At 43.7% G+C, this 19,344-nt stretch overlaps 1 protein-coding gene across 5 annotated transcripts in view; it reads right to left on the reverse strand.

Moving 5' to 3' along the window:
- The window catches only part of PTPRA (protein tyrosine phosphatase receptor type A), a 128,823-nt gene that overhangs the window by 10,436 nt on the left and 99,043 nt on the right, over nucleotides 1-19,344 (reverse strand). For all 5 annotated transcript variants that reach the window (XM_070420028.1, XM_070420027.1, XM_070420026.1 and 2 more), the window contains 11 exons: nucleotides 17,116-17,206; nucleotides 15,062-15,138; nucleotides 12,488-12,524; nucleotides 8,692-8,789; nucleotides 6,804-6,923; nucleotides 5,660-5,826; nucleotides 5,034-5,169; nucleotides 4,171-4,320; nucleotides 3,216-3,309; nucleotides 2,823-2,899; nucleotides 2,199-2,333 (listed from right to left, as the gene is read on the reverse strand). In XM_070420028.1, the coding sequence (XP_070276129.1) occupies nucleotides 2,199-2,333; nucleotides 2,823-2,899; nucleotides 3,216-3,309; nucleotides 4,171-4,320; nucleotides 5,034-5,169; nucleotides 5,660-5,826; nucleotides 6,804-6,923; nucleotides 8,692-8,789; nucleotides 12,488-12,524; nucleotides 15,062-15,138; nucleotides 17,116-17,206 (1,182 nt within the window). The remainder of the gene's footprint in view (nucleotides 1-2,198; nucleotides 2,334-2,822; nucleotides 2,900-3,215; nucleotides 3,310-4,170; nucleotides 4,321-5,033; nucleotides 5,170-5,659; nucleotides 5,827-6,803; nucleotides 6,924-8,691; nucleotides 8,790-12,487; nucleotides 12,525-15,061; nucleotides 15,139-17,115; nucleotides 17,207-19,344) is intronic.

The raw sequence follows: 19,344 nt of genomic DNA on the forward strand, positions 1-19,344 counted from the left end.
TTTACATAGATTCTACTGGTTTTTAGGGCTCTGGCGGATAGAATAAGTTTCTACTTTACTTTATTATTTATTCTCTTTTTTCCCCTCTTTGTCTTTTTTTAAATTGAATTTTATTTTTAAATTGATTTTTAGAGAAAGGGGAAGGGAAAAGGAGAGAGAGAAACATCAATTGGCTGCTTCCTGCACGTCCCCTACTGGGGATCAATCCCACAACCTGGGCATGTGCCCTGACTGGGAATCCAACTGGCAACCTTTCGATGCACAGGAGAATGCCCAGCCAACTGAGCCATACTGCCCAGAGCTAGAATGAATTTTTCTTTTTTTTTCTTTCTTTTTTTAAAAAATATCTTTTTATTGATTTCAGAGAGGCAGGGAGAGGGAGAGAGAGATAGTAACATCAATGATGAGAGAAAATCATTGATCGGCTGCCTCCTGCACGCCCCCTACTGAGGATCGAGCCTGCAACCCTGGCATGTGCCCTTGACTGGAATCGAACCCAGGACCCTTCAGTCCACAGACCGATGCTCTATCCACTGAGCCAAACCAGCTGGGGCTAGAATGAATTTTTCTACCACAGTTCCCTCCAAACATGCCTTTACACAGTTATTAGGACTGAAGATTGGGGCTTTTGAATTATTAGAACTGCTAAGATCCAAACGGGCTTGAGAGTAACAGAGTATATGAGCTAGAATCACACAATGACAAGAAAAAAATACTGTGGACGCTCGAACAACACAGGTTTGAACTACACAGGTTACTAATATGGGCCTGTTTTTCATTAAATATACAGTCAGTCCTCTGTATTCCCAGGTTTCACATCCGTGAATTCAACCAACCATGGAATGAAAACAGTATTTTTAATCTGTGGTTGGAAATCCATGGCGATTCCTGGAACCAATCCCCTGAACGTAGCAAGAGATGACTGAAGTGCTTGGAGAGTCAAAAGTTATACATGGACTTTCAACTGTGAGGGGGGTCAGGGCCACAACCCCTGTGTTCAAGGGTCAACTGTACTATGGTCCCACACCTAACAGCTTTAAGATATTTTAGATCTTAGTTTAGGCAAAGAGGCGTAACAGAGAAGAAAAGGGGCAGACTGGAAGGAGGTCCCCAGGGATACAGAGTTGGGAAACTATCAAGAAAGTCCCTTCTTAAAACAGGGCAGGGAGTTGGTCAACAGTGAAAGCAAATGGGGGACCTGCTGTGGCCAACTAATGGGGAGAACTACCCAAGGTGGTTACAGATGGTCAGAACCAAAAAGAGTTACGTTAGCACTGTAGAGTGAGTTTCAAGGTGACACAGCTATTGTAGGGAAGCAGGTATGGTGTGCTGAGAGAAAACAAGCCTGGTAAAATTTTAGGATTTAAAGAATAAAGAGAAGCCACATTAAGACAATTACAGATGTTGAACTGATGGCAGGAACTTATCCTACTCAGCCAGGTGAAGGCTACAGGATTTATTTAATTGAGCCCTCCATGTGGACAGAACAACACAAACAAGGAAGCAGGTGGACTTAAAGCCAGCTACTTGAGAGAAAAGGGGAACAACAGAGGTAAATGGAATTCCAGGATGCTTCTTGTGGCTGTGAGGTGGGAGACGGCAGAGAGCTATTACTGAGGTAGCACTAGTTCAAAGGCTGAGTTAAGTTGCTGGAAGGCAAGGTTTTGGGGGAGAAGGTACAGGCTTTGGAATATTTAAAAAGAGAAACTTCAGTGTACAAATCTATTGAAAATGACTCTCCTCTAGGCAAAAGGGCAGGGACTCCCTGCCTTCCTCAGGAGGTATAACATGGGCCTGAGGAATCCGGACCAGGGGTTAGCAGTGGCTATACCCACTGTGGCCCAGGCTAAAGATGCCTTGGGATCCTGTTGATGGAGAGTCCTGCCCTGCCTGGGGAGGTGGGAGGAGAGTATGCACAAAGCTAGGCTGTGGGTAGGGAGGACAAACTGTATTCAGGAGAAGAGAGGGTGTGAGCTGTCTGAAAACTGAATGCAAGCTCAGACCACACTGCTCTTCCAGTCCTGAGAGAAGCTCCTGATTGCTCAGATACCAACTGGCTGGGCAATACTGCCTTGAGATGGCTCTTTGGGCAGTTTAAGTTAAAGTAAAGGTCCAAACATACCTCATAACCCCCTCCCCACCCCACCAGCTTTCATGTGTCCTCTGTCTCCTACAGCCCAGGACCTTTTTGTGCTCACCTGGCCTCTCTCCTCCAGTTCTGTCAGCATCACGATAGAGCAGGATTTCCACTCCCAGATCATTCGCCAGAAGTCCTCAATTGTGTGGAGAAGAGGGCCCTGGCTGGCGATGTAGGAGTCCTTCTGCCGGTAGCCCTGTACGGGCCATGTCAATGGTAGCAGTGAGGTGGTTTAATCAGGGAGGGGCTAGTGGAGAAGAGGCTACTAGGAAGGGATGGGGCTGCTTGGAGGCAAACCCATTTTAGGCAGAGATCCCTTTTGGCCAAGGACCAAACTCTGTCTGATAAGCTGGTCTTTTTCTATGAGGGTGAGGGAAAGAGGGAGAAGCGGGCCCTGGTTGGCGATGTTGTCCTTTTGCCGGTAGGAATGGGAAAGGTCAGAGGTTTTCAGCTTTTGGCTGTGGTTTGTGTTGTGAACTTTTTCCTCCAGTTATTACCCTGGTATAACCCCTGCTTCCCCCATCTTCTGCTCTCTGGGACCTGACAGATCTAGGGTAGGGATCAGTTCTGAACTGATGATTGATTCAAAGATAACTTTCCCAACACCTGGCGGATGAGGGGAATGCAAGGCCCAGATGAATCTCCATGGAGTGTTGGGAGCTCTGGGGACACAGGTAGCACTTACGTCAATGAAGGATGCGTTCACGTAGTCTGTGTTCTCCTCACCCCTCTTAACTGGAATGATCACTCTGTTGAACTCATCTGTAGGAAGGAGAGCAGATTGTGGTTCCTCAATATCACTTGTCCTCTCCTCCCTCTTCTTCCATCTTTCCTCCCCACCCCAGGCTCTGGGCAGATATATCCTAGCTGGGCAATAACATGTTTGTTCTCTGACCAGGAGGGAGAATCCCTTTGGCTTTCATGCTCTTTTATTTTTGAAGCCATTAAAGAACTGAGGGCAACGAGAGGCAATGCCATAATTCTTGTCTCCAAAGTGATCATTAGTACCTGAGAAGTGGAAAAGGTATAGGGGAAGGGTTGGAGGTGAAGGCTTTGGGGGTGGGGAGAGGGCTCTTACATGGAATGATCTGTAAAACCCGGTTCTTCTTCATGTTGGCTGGAAGGTTTCCAGTCCGCATCTTGTCATTCTGGATTTTGATTGATGTTAATTTCTGAATTGGGAAGGGGAGGGAAAACATTACTGATCCCAGTAACTGAACTTGACAAGATTATGCCTGTCACTGAATCTGTGTCTCCAAGCCATTCTGGCTGCATAAACCTCCTCACCATAACCCTAACCTTCATTTCCACATGTCTTTGTTGGAACACTTTCTTCTGTCTTTAAGCTCGGTCAACAAGTCAAAAAAGTGTTTGGGAAACTGCCTTCCTTCCAGGCTCCTGTGGACCCTTCTGGATTCCCTTGGGCTGGAACTTAATGATCATGGAGCAAAGATCTTAGCCTGACAGGAGGTCCACCTTCCCTCTCCCTCCTGTTCCACCCGAGGCTGTCTTTGACTCTTTAGAAAACCTTATTCAAATATATACCACTTTCTGACTCGGGTGAGGACTAACAACAAAAAATACCATTGCTGCTTTAGCCATGTGGCTCAGTTGGTTGGAGTGTCATCCCTTGCAGGTTGGCTTCCTGGTCAGGACACACACCTAGACTGTGGGTATGATCCCCAGTCGGGGTGTGTACAGGAGGCAACTGGTCGATGTTTCTCCCCCGCCGCCCCCCCCCCCCCCCCCCCGCTTTCTTTCTTTAAATTCAATAATCATATCCTGGGTGAGGATAAAAAAAAAAATTACCATTGCTTGTTACCCCCAAAACAAACCAAGTGATTCTAATGTGCAGGATGGGTTGAAAATGACCAGGGTATGAGCAAAGGGCCAGAGACCCACCTCCTTAACCACTCACATACCTTGTAAGTGTTTTCATCATTTGTTGGTAAATCTACAAGGAGTCAAGCATCCCACATTTCCCAAATCACATGAATCCTTCAATCTGAAAAGGTGGTTCAGTTCCAACTCACCTTAAACTCCTCCTCTAATCCATTATTACTGGTCCCTGGGATTTTGTTGTAAATTTTCTGCAGATGTGTTTCTAGAGAGGTCACTTCCAGTTCTGTATCTCCATAGAGATAATGCTCCAGAAGGGCTTGGTATATGAAGACGTACTGCATCTGAAACCGGATGGTATCCGAGTTCTGAGTTACATACAACACTATCCCTATGGTGGTAGACCTACCCCCACCGACCCCCACTTCCCTCCAGTCCACTTCTCCTTTGATCCTAGCCGGGATAAAACAATTCACTCTAACTGTCCCAATTCAGTGACACAGGACTTGAAATTTATGAGTCACCCTGGGGTGCTGAGCTTGGGAGGGAGGGTCCTACTCTGGCACCCTTCTGGAGTGAAAGCCTAGAGAGAAAAACAAATCCAACTCCTGCCTATTCTGAGAGCAAAGATTTGATAGTCTGAAGGGACAATCAAAATCTGGCGACACACAAAACCTGTGCCAGCCTGCCTCCCAGCATTGTGCCCCATGCCCTAACCACAGAGTTGATCTCAACAGTAAGGATAAGCTGGATATAGCTGAACTGTGTCACAATCCTGCAGGGACTAGCTCTTTTAGCTGCTGCATGCCTGCTTCCCTCAGGACCTGTTCCTTATCCTGTGCAAATGAGCCCAGTGCAAATGACATCTGCCTTCCCAATTCCCCTAGGTACAATGCCTTCTGTGCTCCATGTCTCTCTTAATACACAATTTACCAGGGCCCTTCATCATACTGTATGATGATCATTCACAATAACCTGGGAGACTGAGTAATCCATGGGGTGGCAGATATTTTGGTCCCGGCATGCCCCCACCTTGCTTCACCCGCAAATCACTCACATCTGTTTGCACCATCTGGCAGCGCTGTGCCCGGATCCGGCTCACAAAGCCATACACGTCCACCTTCCGCTCTGTATGCATCATGTCCAGCATGGCATCGATGACAACAAAGGTACCTGTCCGCCCTACACCCGCACTGTAGCCAGAGAGTAGGGGTGTTACAGGCATGGCCTACATGCCTTGTGGTAGCATGTAAGGAGGGGGCAGCACAGGCCAGGGCTCTTTCTTTAAGCCTCTAAATTCTAATTCTGAATGAGATAGAGCTGGGACTCTCAGGGAACCAACAAACCCCACTGTACCTTGAACACCTTACCTCTAGGGTTAGAGAACCTTTACACTTAGAGGGGCCTGAAGGCTCCCAGTGCACAAGGCAGCAATCAACCTAGTTTCCTGGCTTCACAGCAGTGGTCTCCCCTCCACTGCCACCCCCCACCCCGATCTTGGAGGACTGCCCTTCCCTTTTTCCTCGAGTAATCTCTAACCAGCACCAGAGAGAAGTCTCTCTGCTACCCTAGGGACCCTAACAGCTCATCTGCGTTATGCCAGCCTCCTCAGCCAGGGCCTGTGCTTTCCCTTGGGAACAGAGTGTGGTATGAGTGGGAAGCCAAGGGTCAGGCCACACTGACCTGCAATGGACCACGATGGCCCCTGCATATTGAGGGTTACAGGCCTTCACCTTCTTAAGAAACTTGAGCATACCGATGGGGGTGAAAGGCACCCCAAAGTCTGGCCAGCTGGTAAAGTGGAATTGAGTGATGAGGCGCTGTGGCTTTCTGTTGGTCATGTCGCCCACCTGTGAAGTGAGGAAATCCTGTGTGTTGGCCCTGATACCCTGGGGTAGGTGGGGCAGCCCCAGTGAAGGGAAGGTGAGGCTTAGGGGCCAGGGCCAGCTGTGGCTGTTAGTGACAATAGGGAAGTGAGGGTGTACCCAAGAAAGTTTTAACAATGAACAGATAATCATCCCAGGAACCCCACTGGGTAAACTATTACTATTTTTCTCAGTCTACATATATGGAATGTAAAACTCAAGGTAAATGACCTGGTCAAGGTCTCAGAACTAGTAAATGGCAAGGTCAGTACTAAAATGCAGGTCTCCTGACTCTTGGTAAGCTCTCTTTTCATAGCACTACACTGCCCTCAGATCAAGGCGACCTCTGTTTAAGCCTCCAGGGTCACTCTGGAGGGCCAGGAGCAGGGTTTATCACATACTTGATGTTAGGAGCCATTGGAATAAAAAAGAAAAAGCGAGTCAAGTACCCAGAAGATTAACCACCTCCTGATGCAATTGATTCATACTAAGATGATAAAACTCCATCTCAACAATCATGTTTCTCGCCCTAGCCGGTTTGGCTCGGTGGATAGAGTGTCAGCCTGCAGACTGAAAGGTCCCAGGTTCAATTCCGGTCAAGGGCATGTACCTTGGTTGCGGGCACATCCCCAGTAGGGGGTGTGCAGGAGGCAGCTGATAGATGTATCTCTCTCATGGATGTTTCTAACTCTCTATCTCTCTTCCTTCCTCTCTGTAAAAAATCAATAAAATATATTTAAAAAAATAATAATCATGTTTCTCCCAGTCATGAAAATGCTCCTTAGTTTTCACAAAAGAAGTTCCCTGGGTGTCAGATCTCTGGTTTCAGAGTCCAAACACAACACACAATCAGCTTTCTTGACCACCCCGAGGAAAAAAGGGAGATAACACAACCTATTCTGCCCTCTTAATGGTCAGCAGATCCAAAGCAAGAGCCAAGAAAAGGAGGTAGAAAACAGTACCTGCTGAATGCAGAACTTTCGCACTGTGTAGTCCACCAGGACGGTCACATCTTCTACGGACACACGGATATTCCCATAGGTCCAGCAGCCTTGATCTGGCCAGTACTGGGCACACTTACACTGGAAAGGAACAAACACGCATCCCCTGACCTTAAACCTCCTGCCCTTGGTAGATGGAAAGGGCCGGAAAGAAAAGGACCACAATAGCCAAGACTGAAGTCCTGGGAAAGTCCTATGGCCTGTTTTCTCACCACAGACAACTACCTACTTATTTGTTTTATCTGCTCTTTTTGCAAGTTCCTCAATTTTCATCCTGTTTAGCATAGTCTCTTAACTTATGCACATATACTTCTTGTTCTTTCCCATTCCCATTATTCCGTCAGTTCAGGGCAAATTTGTCATACTCTAGAGGCGAGCTTGTCTTATTCCCTGGAATCAGCAACCTATGAGGAGGCCACAAGAGTGGATTGATGCAGACTTTAAACCTGTCACAAGAGGCCCAAGGTCTTCTCTGGTGTCTGGTCCTTGGACAGCTTTCAAGAGCCAGAGGTTTGGTTGTAAGAAATGAACCTAACACCCAGACCTAATGCTATCCTTCCCAAGCACTGTGGAGGTGCTGAACAGTACTCCAACACCCGTGTGGGGATCAAGGTGACTCAAGGGCCATCCTGGAGAAAAACTGTCATTGATGGGGATTCCTCCCTGGGGATTGATCCAGGACTCAGGACTGGGGCTGGCTGTGACCCAGTGATGGAGCTGGCCAGGTATGGGCTTAGTGGTCAAAAATAAAAGGACCAGTCAGAAGACTGCCTCAAGGATCAGGCCAGGGCCTCAGATTCCCTTGCACTTGGTGCAGGGTCTCAGTTTCATATAGCTCCCTCTGCCGACCCAGGAGGAGTGACAGGAAACCACAGGAAGGAGGAACTAGAAAGCCAAAGAGAAAAAGCCCCTCTGTGGTGCTTTCTTGGCCAATGGCCCAAGTCTTTCTGCCAGGCTGTTTGGAACCAGGGTGAGTTGTCTGACTACCAGACACAGGGAACATGCCCTAGGCCAGTGGTCGGCAAACTCATTAGTCAACAGAGCCAAATATCAACAGTACAACGATTGAAATTTCTTTTGAGAGCCAAATTTTTTAAACTTAAACTATATAGGTAGTTTGCTTCTTCTTTGTAGCCATGTCAAATAGGGCACCTAAAAAAATGTTTCATTTTATAATAATAAAGCCACCAACACAAAATAATTACAATTCTTAAATTGATGACAAAAATGCCTGTAGGATTTGCAGCTGGTTGGAAAAATACAGGTAACTTTATGCTTTGAGTAGGTACTTTTGTCACCCATGTGCAATTTGCGGACGCGACTAACACTAACCACTACACAATGAGACTGCTGACTGACTGGCTCACTCAACTCGTGCACGAATCGCGTGTGCCTCTCCCACGCTGCATATCCCGCGGGCCCGCCTGCGCCATGTCTCCCGTCGCCCGACCGACGGACACCCCCCACTTCTTCTAACACCACTTCTTCAAAATAGACTCGCCCAGACTGAAAACCGACTTCTGCGCATGGGCCATGAAGTTTCAGTCGCACTGTACGTGCGTGCCCGCACGTGGTATTTTGTGGAAGAGCCACACTCAAGGGGCCAAAGAGCTGCATGTGGCTCACGAGCTGTGGTTTGCCGACCATTGCCCTAGGCAACCCTTGGGATCATCGGAGGCCTTTGGGACACAGGAAAGTCTGGTAGGCATATTAGCCTGGGCTCTGTCTGCAAGAACGACTGGCAAGGAGCCACAAAGGGTGGACAGTCCAGACACAAACACAGCTCCAGCAAAGACCCTCTGCTGGTCATGCCTGTATCAGCGGCCCTCCTAACAAATTTTCCACTTACCTCTTTTCTCTCTTTCAGGTTGGTCACCATGACGATGGTGGCTGTGTTTTGTTCCCAGATCATCCTCCAAAAATCATTTACTGTTTCTTCTTTTGGTCCTAAAGCAGCCAATAGCAAAAATGAGAACCCATGGCAAGGGGAAGAAAGATGCTGGGAAATTTGAAACATTCATTCTTGACTTTGGAAGCCTGTGCCCACATATCTCCAGCTAAATATCTAATACATTGATCCACCCACCCACCTGCTAATTGAACATTTCCCATGTATCCACCAGGCACTTCACTAAAAAGTGAAGTGGGAGTGGGAGGCTGTCAAAATATAAAGAGAACATGAACAATGTCTCCCAAAGGTATATTGTTGACATTAGAAAGCATGACTATTCACTCAATATCACATTATGGGCCAGATAGTGAGCTAAGTGTTTTATATCTCATTTACTTCTTTCCACCATGCTCTGAGGTAGGTGTCATCAGCCACAGACGGGTTAGGTGACTTGCTCAGACTGGAATTTAAAATTTACTTCCCACACAGTCCTTCCCAGAAAGCCACTAGAAGATTTCCAAACAAAAATGAGGGAGCCAACAAAGAAAGAGAAAGAGATGGGATCTAACACAGAAGGGAGACTAAAGCTATCCAGAATGGCAAAAGAAAGAAGGTTCTTGAAGGATCCCAAGATAAAAAAATAAACTCCATGTATCTGAATTCTTGAGAGAATATATTTCTAGAGAAGAATTTTTTTTGCGGGGGGGAGTGGAGGGAGAATCAATGTTAGCTATATAAAAAAGTAAGTGAATAGGAAAAAAGGTTAATCATTAACTCTCAGAAAAGAGAAAACCAAAAATTGTACCAAAAAAATCATACATTATGTGCTTCAGTAGTAAATAATATTGATATAGTAATAATGTAAACAACAAATGTTATCTTAACCTCAAATTGTAATTTAACTCTATTGGGAAGAGTGGGCAATGGAGGAAAAAGGAGACATATGTAATACTTTAAATAAAGAATTAAATTTAAAAAAAGAGTGGGGGAAAGAGACATGTATATGCATGTCTGTCTGATTGAGTGTGAGGTTGTTTGTAAGAGAATTAAATAAAGTATATCATCTACCCATGAGGAATCAACAGATAAAAACGGTTGCATTAGATTAAAAGAGTAAGGGAGAAAGGGGGAAGAACATTATTTTTATAACCTTTGTAATAACTTTGACTTCCTTAAAATTTATATTCCCTTTGGTAAAAATGGAAAAAAAATTACAAAGAAAAACAATGATAGAAGTGAACATATGCCAGAAAGATATACAGAAGAGTAATTGTTTCATTGCCTGGCAAGGTCAGGACAAATCTACTAGAGTAGGTGACATCTGAGTTATATGTTAGGGTAGATCAGTGGATGGGAGCTTAGAGAGGAAGCAGGGAGAACAGGCACTCCAGGCAGATGTACAGGCGGCTGGCAGCAAGAAAGAGCGAGATACCCAGGGATGTAATGAATTCAGTGAGGTAACTGTGTAGAGTGCATGGAGTGGTGGAAGATGGAGCTGGAAAGATAGGTAAGGTACAAGGCCTGTCCTATAGATAATGGAAAATCATGAGGATCCTGACAAAAGTTTTCCTCGAAAAAAGAACATTCTGGTGGAAAGAATGCAAGGAGCAAGGGTGAGGGGTAGAGGAATCAGTCGGTAGGCTGCTATAACAGAGCTGGAAGAAAAGATGGGAGTAAGGCAATGTGTCAGAGAAGAGAGATTTTGAAGATGGAAATAAGAGGACTAGTCATTAGACTAAGGGACAGGTAGAAGATCTGGATTATCCTAAACTGGTTTGGTTAATTGGGTAGATTACATTCCAGTCATGGTGATGGCCAACGAATACAGGAGGAAAGCAGTCTGGGGTCTAAGGAAGAGTCATGTTTTAGTTTCTGATGTTAAATCTAAAGAGTATGTAGGGGTATCCAGGTGGAAGAGTACAAAACTAGTTTGAAAATGTGGCTTAGGAGAGGTCAAGAGAGGCAGCAGCCAGAGGTAAGTATTAGATGAACTGTCTCAAAGAGAATACAGAAAACAGAAGGGGTCAGACAGAGAATGCTGAGGACTTTCAACATTATTCAGTTCAGATAGAATAAAAACCCTGGGAAGGAGATAAGAAGGAGCAGATGGAGAGGCAAAAGAACTGAGAGAAAATGGTGCCATGAAAGACAGAGATGGAGTTTCAAGGAAGCAGTCACCCACACATTTGGGAAGAAGCTACATTTAAGGGGCAGAATGAAGAATAAGAGCCAGGGAAAGAATATTTAGAAAAGTGAGAAAAATCAAGGTAACTGAACATCAGGAAATAACGGAGGAGTTTCAAGGAGTGTGAAGTACTGTGTAAAGGCTTAAGAGAATGGGAGTTTGAAAAAAAGTCAACCAGGAAGTCACAGGAGACCTTAATTCACAAATATTTTAGTGTCAACAAAGTCCTATGGCAAATAATGAGAGGAAAAGACTGCACATGGTTGTTGGTGCCAAAATCATCACTGAGAAGGTGTTAGCACAATTGGGCCTTAGAAGACAGATCTGAATTGAAAGATGGCTACAGAGGAAGAGAAAGCAGGGCCTGGTTATGTAAAAGCCTGACCCCAGTGGGAGACTGTGAGGGTAAGGAGGATCTGAGGCTTTTCCTAACTTACTTTACCTCAATCTCTATTTTATGTCTAACAGAACTTTCTGTAATGGTGAAAATGTTTTATATCTGCACTACTATGTCACACCATGTGTGTATAGCCTTCTCCAGTCTTTTTATACATGTAGCTAGTGAGCCTTAAAATGTGACTACTATAATTGAAGAACTGAATTTAAAATTTTAATTAATTAAATTTTTACTTTTAAATGGCCACATGTGTCTATTGGCTACTGTATTAAAAGCATAGCCACTTACCAAAATTTATGCTTGTTTCCCTGTACATTGTCCTCCACTAACTTAAGGGTCCATGGTACTGGGTCCCTGCTCTGAGGTTCCTAGATCACTTATCTATACCAATAAAAGGGTAATATGCTAATTAGACCAGACAGACCGGACGCCTTCCGGACATCCTTCTGGACAAAGCTGCAGTGGCTGCGAGGGCCGACCCCTTGCTTGAATTTCGTGCATCCGGCCTCTAGTCTATTAATAATAGCGGAGCTCAGGCCCATGAGTGGCAGGGAGGAAATGAGCCAGCCTGGACCCTGGGAGGTGGCCAATCCTTTCTGGAGATTGATTACAAATTCAAATTCTGAGCAGCCTAAATAGAACCTCATGTTCCCAAAGGGTCACACCATGTGTGTATAGCCTTCTCCAGTCTTTTTATGCACACTTACAAAAGAACTTCTTTTAAATGACACCTGGATACTAAGTCATCAAGTTCAAGGCCTTTAGTTATAAAATTGCAAGGTGGATTACATTTTTTTTCAGATAGTAATCTTTATAGAAAGGCTACTGCATTCAGATTAATCTATTTAGCATTTGGAAGAAATAACCCAAACCCACTATGAGCTCATGGATAAACCTGAGTAAAAAATTATCATTACTTGCCCAGCCAGAGTGGCTCTATGGTTGAGCATTGACCTATAAACCAGGAGGTCACAGCTCGATTCCTGGTCAGTGTACATGCCCAGGTTGCAGGTTCAATCCCCAGTAGGGGGAAGGCAGGAGGCAGCTGATCAATGATTCTCTCTCATCACTGATATTTCTCTCTCTCTCTCTCTCTCTCTCTCTCTCTCTCTCTCTCTCCTTTCCTCCCTGAAATCAATAAAAACATATTGTTTCAAAAATCATTACTTTACCTTGTGCAGCAATGAATTTGTTCTTTTCTTGGTAGCCCTAAGGGGAGAGGAGAGTGGGAAAGAAAAAGAAAGTGAAAACCAAAAATGGGTTGGAAATAATATTCTCCAGACTCCCCACCAGTTAACAAGGCCTCCCTGTGAAAAGGTCCAGGCAATTAATAAGAATTTCCATTCTAGAAATTTCCAAGGGATTAGCTTTAGATAGCAGGAATCAAAGATTACATGATCTAGGTAGTCTTCTCCAAGTATATTATTAATGAAGAATATCCAAATACCAAATCCCAGGCTAGACCCTATTTCTGACGTGTCTCAGAGCCTTACAATCTGGGTCTTAGTGTTAATGGATAGGAACCCTCTAAGGCAGAAGCATATGTGGTGGTTCCAGGGATGAAGCTGGGCTCACACTTGGAAAGAAAATGGTTATTTTCTTGATGATGCTTTACCCTGGTGCAAAGACTTTCTGGGAATAACATGTGGGTATGGCAGGTCAGCTCCCAGTGTTCTGGGTTCTCTGCTACAGGCAGTGAGAAGAAGCAAAGGAGCACTGGGGTATAGCTAAGGAGCCTCTGAGAAACTGACAACTGGCAGTAACTGCTAAAGACCTATACACTCTTAGACATCTAAAGGTGAGTGAGGAGATTGGTTCCTTCTAAAACTCCAGGCTGGAACCCACTTGCCAACTCTGCCACTGCCTCTTTTGCCTCCCCTTGTGACCAATGTCAGGTTTGCTTTCAGACCTCTGTGTTCCCCACACCACAGGTCCTAGTCTCCACTGGCTGTTGCCACCACTTGAATGGGGTTTAACTGTATCTGGACAAGAAGTTTTTATTGAGGTAATTAAATGTTCTAAAACTAAGAGGCAATAACTAAAGGGTATAGGGTTCCTTTTTGGAGGTGATGAAAAGGTTGTAAAGTTGACTGGTGATGGCTGCATATATCTGTGAATACACTAAAAACCACTGAATTGTACACTTTAAATGGGTAAAATTATGGTATATGAATTACATATAATAAAGTTGTTAAAACTATTCTTAATTAGGGTGATGGCAGGATGACTTGGTAAATTTTATAAAATTTACTGACTTCTACACTTTAAATAGACCAAATTTTTGTTATATAAACTATACTTCAATTAAGTTGGAGAGAAAAAGGGTTTGGTAAGTATAACTGGCAGCCTATAACAAATGGCCTTGATTTGCTTCAAAGGACACTGTCTACCCCTATACTCCAAGCCCAAGGCACATTTGCTCCCTCTTTCTCACTGATCTCTCATCTGCACTTAACCCTGCTGACCATCTGACATTTCCTCCACGCTTTACTTTTTGCCCTCTGAGGTGCTCTTCTCTCCCAGTCTCCTTTTATCTTATTCATGAGTGTCTCTTGCTCAATGTGTGTGTGGCAGAGGCTGGTGGGCCCCAGGGCCCAATCTTCTCCCTCTGAATAACTTCCAAGACCATGGCTTTGGAATATCTCCTCTGAGCTCCAGATGAATATGACCAACTGTGTGCTGGACATCCACATGGATCACTGTATTTTCTATAAGCTCTACTCTCGAAAATATACAATCAATCACCAAGTCCTGTTAAGTCTACTTCCAAAGTAGCTTTTATTTTGTTGCTTCCTCTTCATCCTTTCTACAGGCCCTCATCATCTATAACCTAATACTGTAACAGCCCCTAATTGGCCCTCTTAAATCCATGTTGCACATAGTAACCTGAGTGACCAATATACAAATGTGGTCATGTCACTTCTTGTCTTTAATACCTTCGATACTACCCCATGGCCCAGAGAATTAATTAAAACCCTTAGCTGTACTGAAAAATTGCAGCTACTATAAGGTGGCTTATTCAACACCCAGTCTCACCCACTGCTATCCTGACTTTCTTACTACAGGGGCCAAGACACTAAAAGCTAAATTCCCTAGATTCATCCCTTGCAGTTTAGTTCTGCACAGACCTAGCAGATGCTCCCACATAAGGCCAGGGGTAGAAGTGAGCGATGTGAGATAGTGATTGTGCTAGCAAGATTTGGTCTTTGGGCAAGCATGGCAGAAGCATCCAGATCTTCTGCAGAGCTTTCACTATGAGAGTTACAGGGTAGTTGGGTACCTCTGTGACTGCTCTATTCCTCACTGAGCAGCACCTTAGCTTGGTTCATTGGCTCTCCCACAGATTTTGTAAGTTATCCAGTATCTTATAATAAACCCCTTTTGCCTGGCCAACGTGGCTCAGTGGTTGAGCATCAACCTACGAACCAGGAGGTCACGGTTCAATTCCCGGTCAGGGCACATACGGGCTCGATCCCCAGTGGGGGGGGGGGGGGGGGGGGGGGGGGCGGGGGGGGGCGGGTGTACAGGAGGCAGCTGATCAATAATTCTCTCTCGTCATTGATGCTTCTATCTCTCTCTCCCTCTCCCTTCCCCTCTGAAATCAATAAAAATAATGACAATTTAAAAAAATTTGTTTTCAGTCACTTAAAAAATGGACTCCTCAGGGAAAACTTGAAATGACAAATACTCCTCTTAACATGAAGCTGGGAAGGACACAGTTCAAGATAATGATGTGAGTTCCTTACATTGATGAATGAAGCATTGATGTAATCGGAATCTGGAACTCCTTCAACTGGTGTCAGATGGACTCTAGAGTGATCATCTAGGAAAAAAAATTAATCTTTAAATATTTAATTAATATTAAAACAGTTAAATCCAATTTTATTTCTCACTGGTCCTGACACAATCAGGCCAGATAAGACATTTGTGCCTATGTGTGTAGAGACACAGATGTATAAAGATGTCACTGCAGCAACTATTTATAACAGCAAAAATTTGGACATATCTCAATCATCATTAGGGGACTAGTTAAATAAATTAAGATATGTCCACAGCTCTGGCCGGGATGGCTCAGTTGGTTGTGCACTGAAAGGTTGCCAGTTCAATTCTGGTCAGGGCACATGCCTGGGTTTCAGACTTGATCCCTGGTAGGGGGCATGCAAGAGACAGCTGATCAATGTTTTGCTCTCACATTGATGTTTCTTTCCCCTTTTCTCTAAAAATCAATAAACTATTGTTAAAGAAAAAAAAGATATGGAATAGTAAGCAGTTGATAAAGAGGAAAGTGAGTACTTTTGTTTCTCAACAGATGAATTGACAATATACACTGAAGTGGCCAGATTATTATGACCACCCCACCAATACTTCGTTGGGCCACCTTTTGCCTTCAATACTGCAGCAATTCTTCTTGGCATTGACTCCACAAGATGTTGAAAGGTGATGCGAGGAATCTGACACCATGCCTGATGAATAGCACTGTCCAGTTCTGTGAGATTTGATGATGTGGAACCAGTTGCCTGATGGCTCTTTTAATTTCATCCCACAAATGCTCAATTGGATTGAGATCTGGTGATTGTGGGGGCCACCTAAGCAAGGTAAAGTCTCCCTCATGTTCTTGAAACCACTCCTGCACAATACGAGCAACGTGGCATGGCGCATTGTCTTGTTGGAAGAAGCCATCTCCATTGGGATATACCATCAACATGATAGGATGAACTTGACCAGCAAGGATACTTAGGTATGTTGTGCTATTCAGACGTTTATAATGATCTGGCCCTCTAGCAACTTCAGCGCGAAATTATAGCTAATTTGCCTACAAACGTCAGGTGGTCATAATAATCTGGCCACTCAGTGTATATATATTGTTAAAAGAAAAAAGGTTGCCCTGGCTGATTTGGCTCAGTGGTCAGCATCGACCCAAGAACCAAAGGGTCTTGGGTTTGATTCCTGGTCAAGGGCAAGTATCTCAGTTGCAGGTTCCCCAGCCCCGGTAAGGGTAGGGCGGGGGAGAGGGGGCAACCAATTGATGTGTCTCTCTCATGTCGATGCTTCTTCCAGTTTCTCTAGAAATCAAGAGAAAATATATCCTCGGGTGAGGATTTAAAAAAAAAAAGGGGGTCTGAACAATGTATACAATATACCAATTACATTACATATATATATATATTACACATACATATATTCATACACAAATAGGAAGACATAATTACAGTATATATATAAATAGATAGTGCTCTCTAATATGTTTAGCACTCAAAAATATACCAGGTCTTTAAATAATAAATTATATAATTTATACACACAAAAAAAGTCATTATAAAAACAAGACAAAGTTCAAATATTTTGCTCTCTTATCCCACTGGATTATGTATATCCCACATTCTGGAGACCCCTGGTCTAGAAAAATGTCTGTTAGGCTATATAGGTCAACTGATGAGTAATGACTAATTCTGGGAAGGTTTATGAAGAGAACCCTGTATCATAATTTCTTTGCAATGAGCACTACAAAAAAAACCCCCCATGAACAACCCACTTCTTATCTGGTCCTAGTGAAACTGCTCTCCCTAACCTCCTAGAAACTTTAGGCCTGCTACAAAAAACTAGTTAAGCACCCCTACTGACTTTGTAAGCACCTGGGGTCGCCTTGGGAACCAGAAAGGCAATTTTAGATTGAGAGGAGGCCTGACCTTACTCTCTTTACCAACCCTCCTATGATTAAACACAAGATTCTTTCCAGCCTCAGAAACTGGCTAGAGATGCAGTTTCAGGTTACATCCCTAGAAAGCCTACGAACACTCACAAGGCAAGATGTTTACATATCGATTTTTTTCCTTATTTTCCTCCTTGGAGGCAGCTTCACAGGTGGCCTGGATAGGACAAGCAGGGAGAGCCTGAAAGGTTAAGAGAAATGAGAGGAGTTACTAACAGGGATAAACACCAAACATGCAGACTGCTACACCAACTCCCGACCTGGCAGCAAGTTCTGCCTTTCCTTGGGGGAAAAAGATGGGCCCAAGGGAACACTTGCAGCCTAACACAGAGCGTGCTCCTTTTTCTAAAGTGCCTGCAAATTTCTTAGCGTTTACCACCAAGAATCCCCAGGAGCAGAATGCCCTTCCTGTTATTATGCAGCATGCTCTTTATATGGTTACTACGTGGTTAGGGGCCTGTTACAATGCTGGGTCAAAATGGACCACCCTGTTAATTGGAGTGGAGACATAAAGGGATGAGCCACTTCTCCTCATGTTAACCACAATGCAAAGATAAGATCCATCTCAGAATGAACCACACAGGAGTGCTCTGGACGGTTAGCTGAGTTAGGTCCTCTCTAGGGCCGACAAAGGAGCATGGCAACCCAGCCTCTAGCATCATGTAGCAAGGAAACAAGGACAGGCATTCACAGGGATTCAGCAGTTAGGAAGCAGAGGACCTGGTGAGGTGGCAGTAACTATGCAGCAATTCTGAAGGACATGTGTATTGGTAGGTATATGGATAAGCACAAATGGTTTCACACGAGACAGTCTGGATTGTCTGAACTTGAGCAAAACAGTTAAACGTTCTAGGCCCAAATGCCCTCATCTGTAAAATTGGGATGCTAATATCTGCCACATAAGGAATAAATAAAATAATCTGTCTGGCATAGAATAGGCATTTAATAAATTAATTTTAAAAAGGAGAGGGAAGCTAAGCCTTATTATTTGAACTGTTTTCTTTTGATATGTTCCATATATTCAAAACTAAGAAAGCAAAAAGGGAAACAGTTAAAAATTCCAACCTAGAAACCTTTCTAATAAGTGATTTGGAAATATGTTTTATAAGCCTTAAAAATAAAATTAAAAATATTCATACTCTTTGATCTAGCAACTCCACTTCTGAGAATCTAGCCTAAAGAAATAAAAATCTCTATGTTCAAATTATTTACTTCATTAAATGACCCAAAACTGAAAACAGCTTTAATATTCAGCAGTAGTGAAAGAGTTAAGTAAATTATGGTTCATGTATTATTTTTCACTTACTCCTTTAACAAATATATATATTGTATACCTCTCAGATACCGGGTTAGATACAGAGCAAACAGTGTTGAATCAATCATTTACACAGTTCTTGCTCTCATAGACAATACAAACTTGTGTGTGAAAGACGGACATTAAACAAATAAATATAAAATTATACACCACAATAAATGTAATGAAAGAACAAAATGCTATAAGAGAAAGTATACCCAAAATTAGAGGAAGGATGAGTGTGGAAAACAGTATTCGAGGCACAGTGATCAGCATCTGTGGTGACTCAGAGAGAGAGGAGAAGGCGTGGCTTGTGGGAAGAACTAAAAGGTCAGTGAGCATATTACATAGAAAGTGTGATTGGTGGGGATGGCAAGAAGTGGGAGGAGATGAGCTTGGTAAGGTTAATTCACACATTTCCAAATAGGTCCTTCAATAGAGAGCTTGAATTTTAAGTGCATGAGGAAACCATTCAAGGTTTTAAAGCTGCAATCCATGCCCTGACTGGTTTGGCTCAGTGGATAGAGCGTTGGCCTGCGGACTGAAGGGTCCTGGGTTCAATGTCGGTCAAGGGCATGTACCTTGGTTGCGGGTACATCCCCAGTAGGGGGTGTGCAGGGGGCAGCTGGTCGATGTTTCTCTCTCATTGATGTTTCTAACTCTCTATACCTCTCCCTTCCTCTCTGTAAAAAATCAATAAAAAAATATTTAAAAAAAAATAAAGCTGCAATCCAATATACATGTTAAAGAATCACTCTAGCTGATACATGGAAAATGGACTGGCAAACAAGAATAGAAACATGGAAAGATGAAGGTAAAAGGAAATAGATGCATTTGAGATATATTCTGGAGAAGAGTTACTAGATTGAGAGATGGACTGAAAGGAATGTAGATTGGGGAGAGAAAGAGACAGGAATAAAGGGTGACTCTTTGGTTTCTAATTTTGATAATAAAAAATATGATTAAATAAAGGAAATGCCAGCCTAAAAGGAACTAATTTTACCAGACGAAAGCAAGATCTCTAA

The sequence above is a fragment of the Myotis yumanensis genome, unplaced genomic scaffold, assembly GCF_028538775.1.
Source record: "Myotis yumanensis isolate MYYU_CA2020_CCGP unplaced genomic scaffold, mMyoYum1.0.hap1 SCAF_7, whole genome shotgun sequence".
NCBI classification, from domain to species: domain Eukaryota; kingdom Metazoa; phylum Chordata; class Mammalia; order Chiroptera; family Vespertilionidae; genus Myotis; species Myotis yumanensis.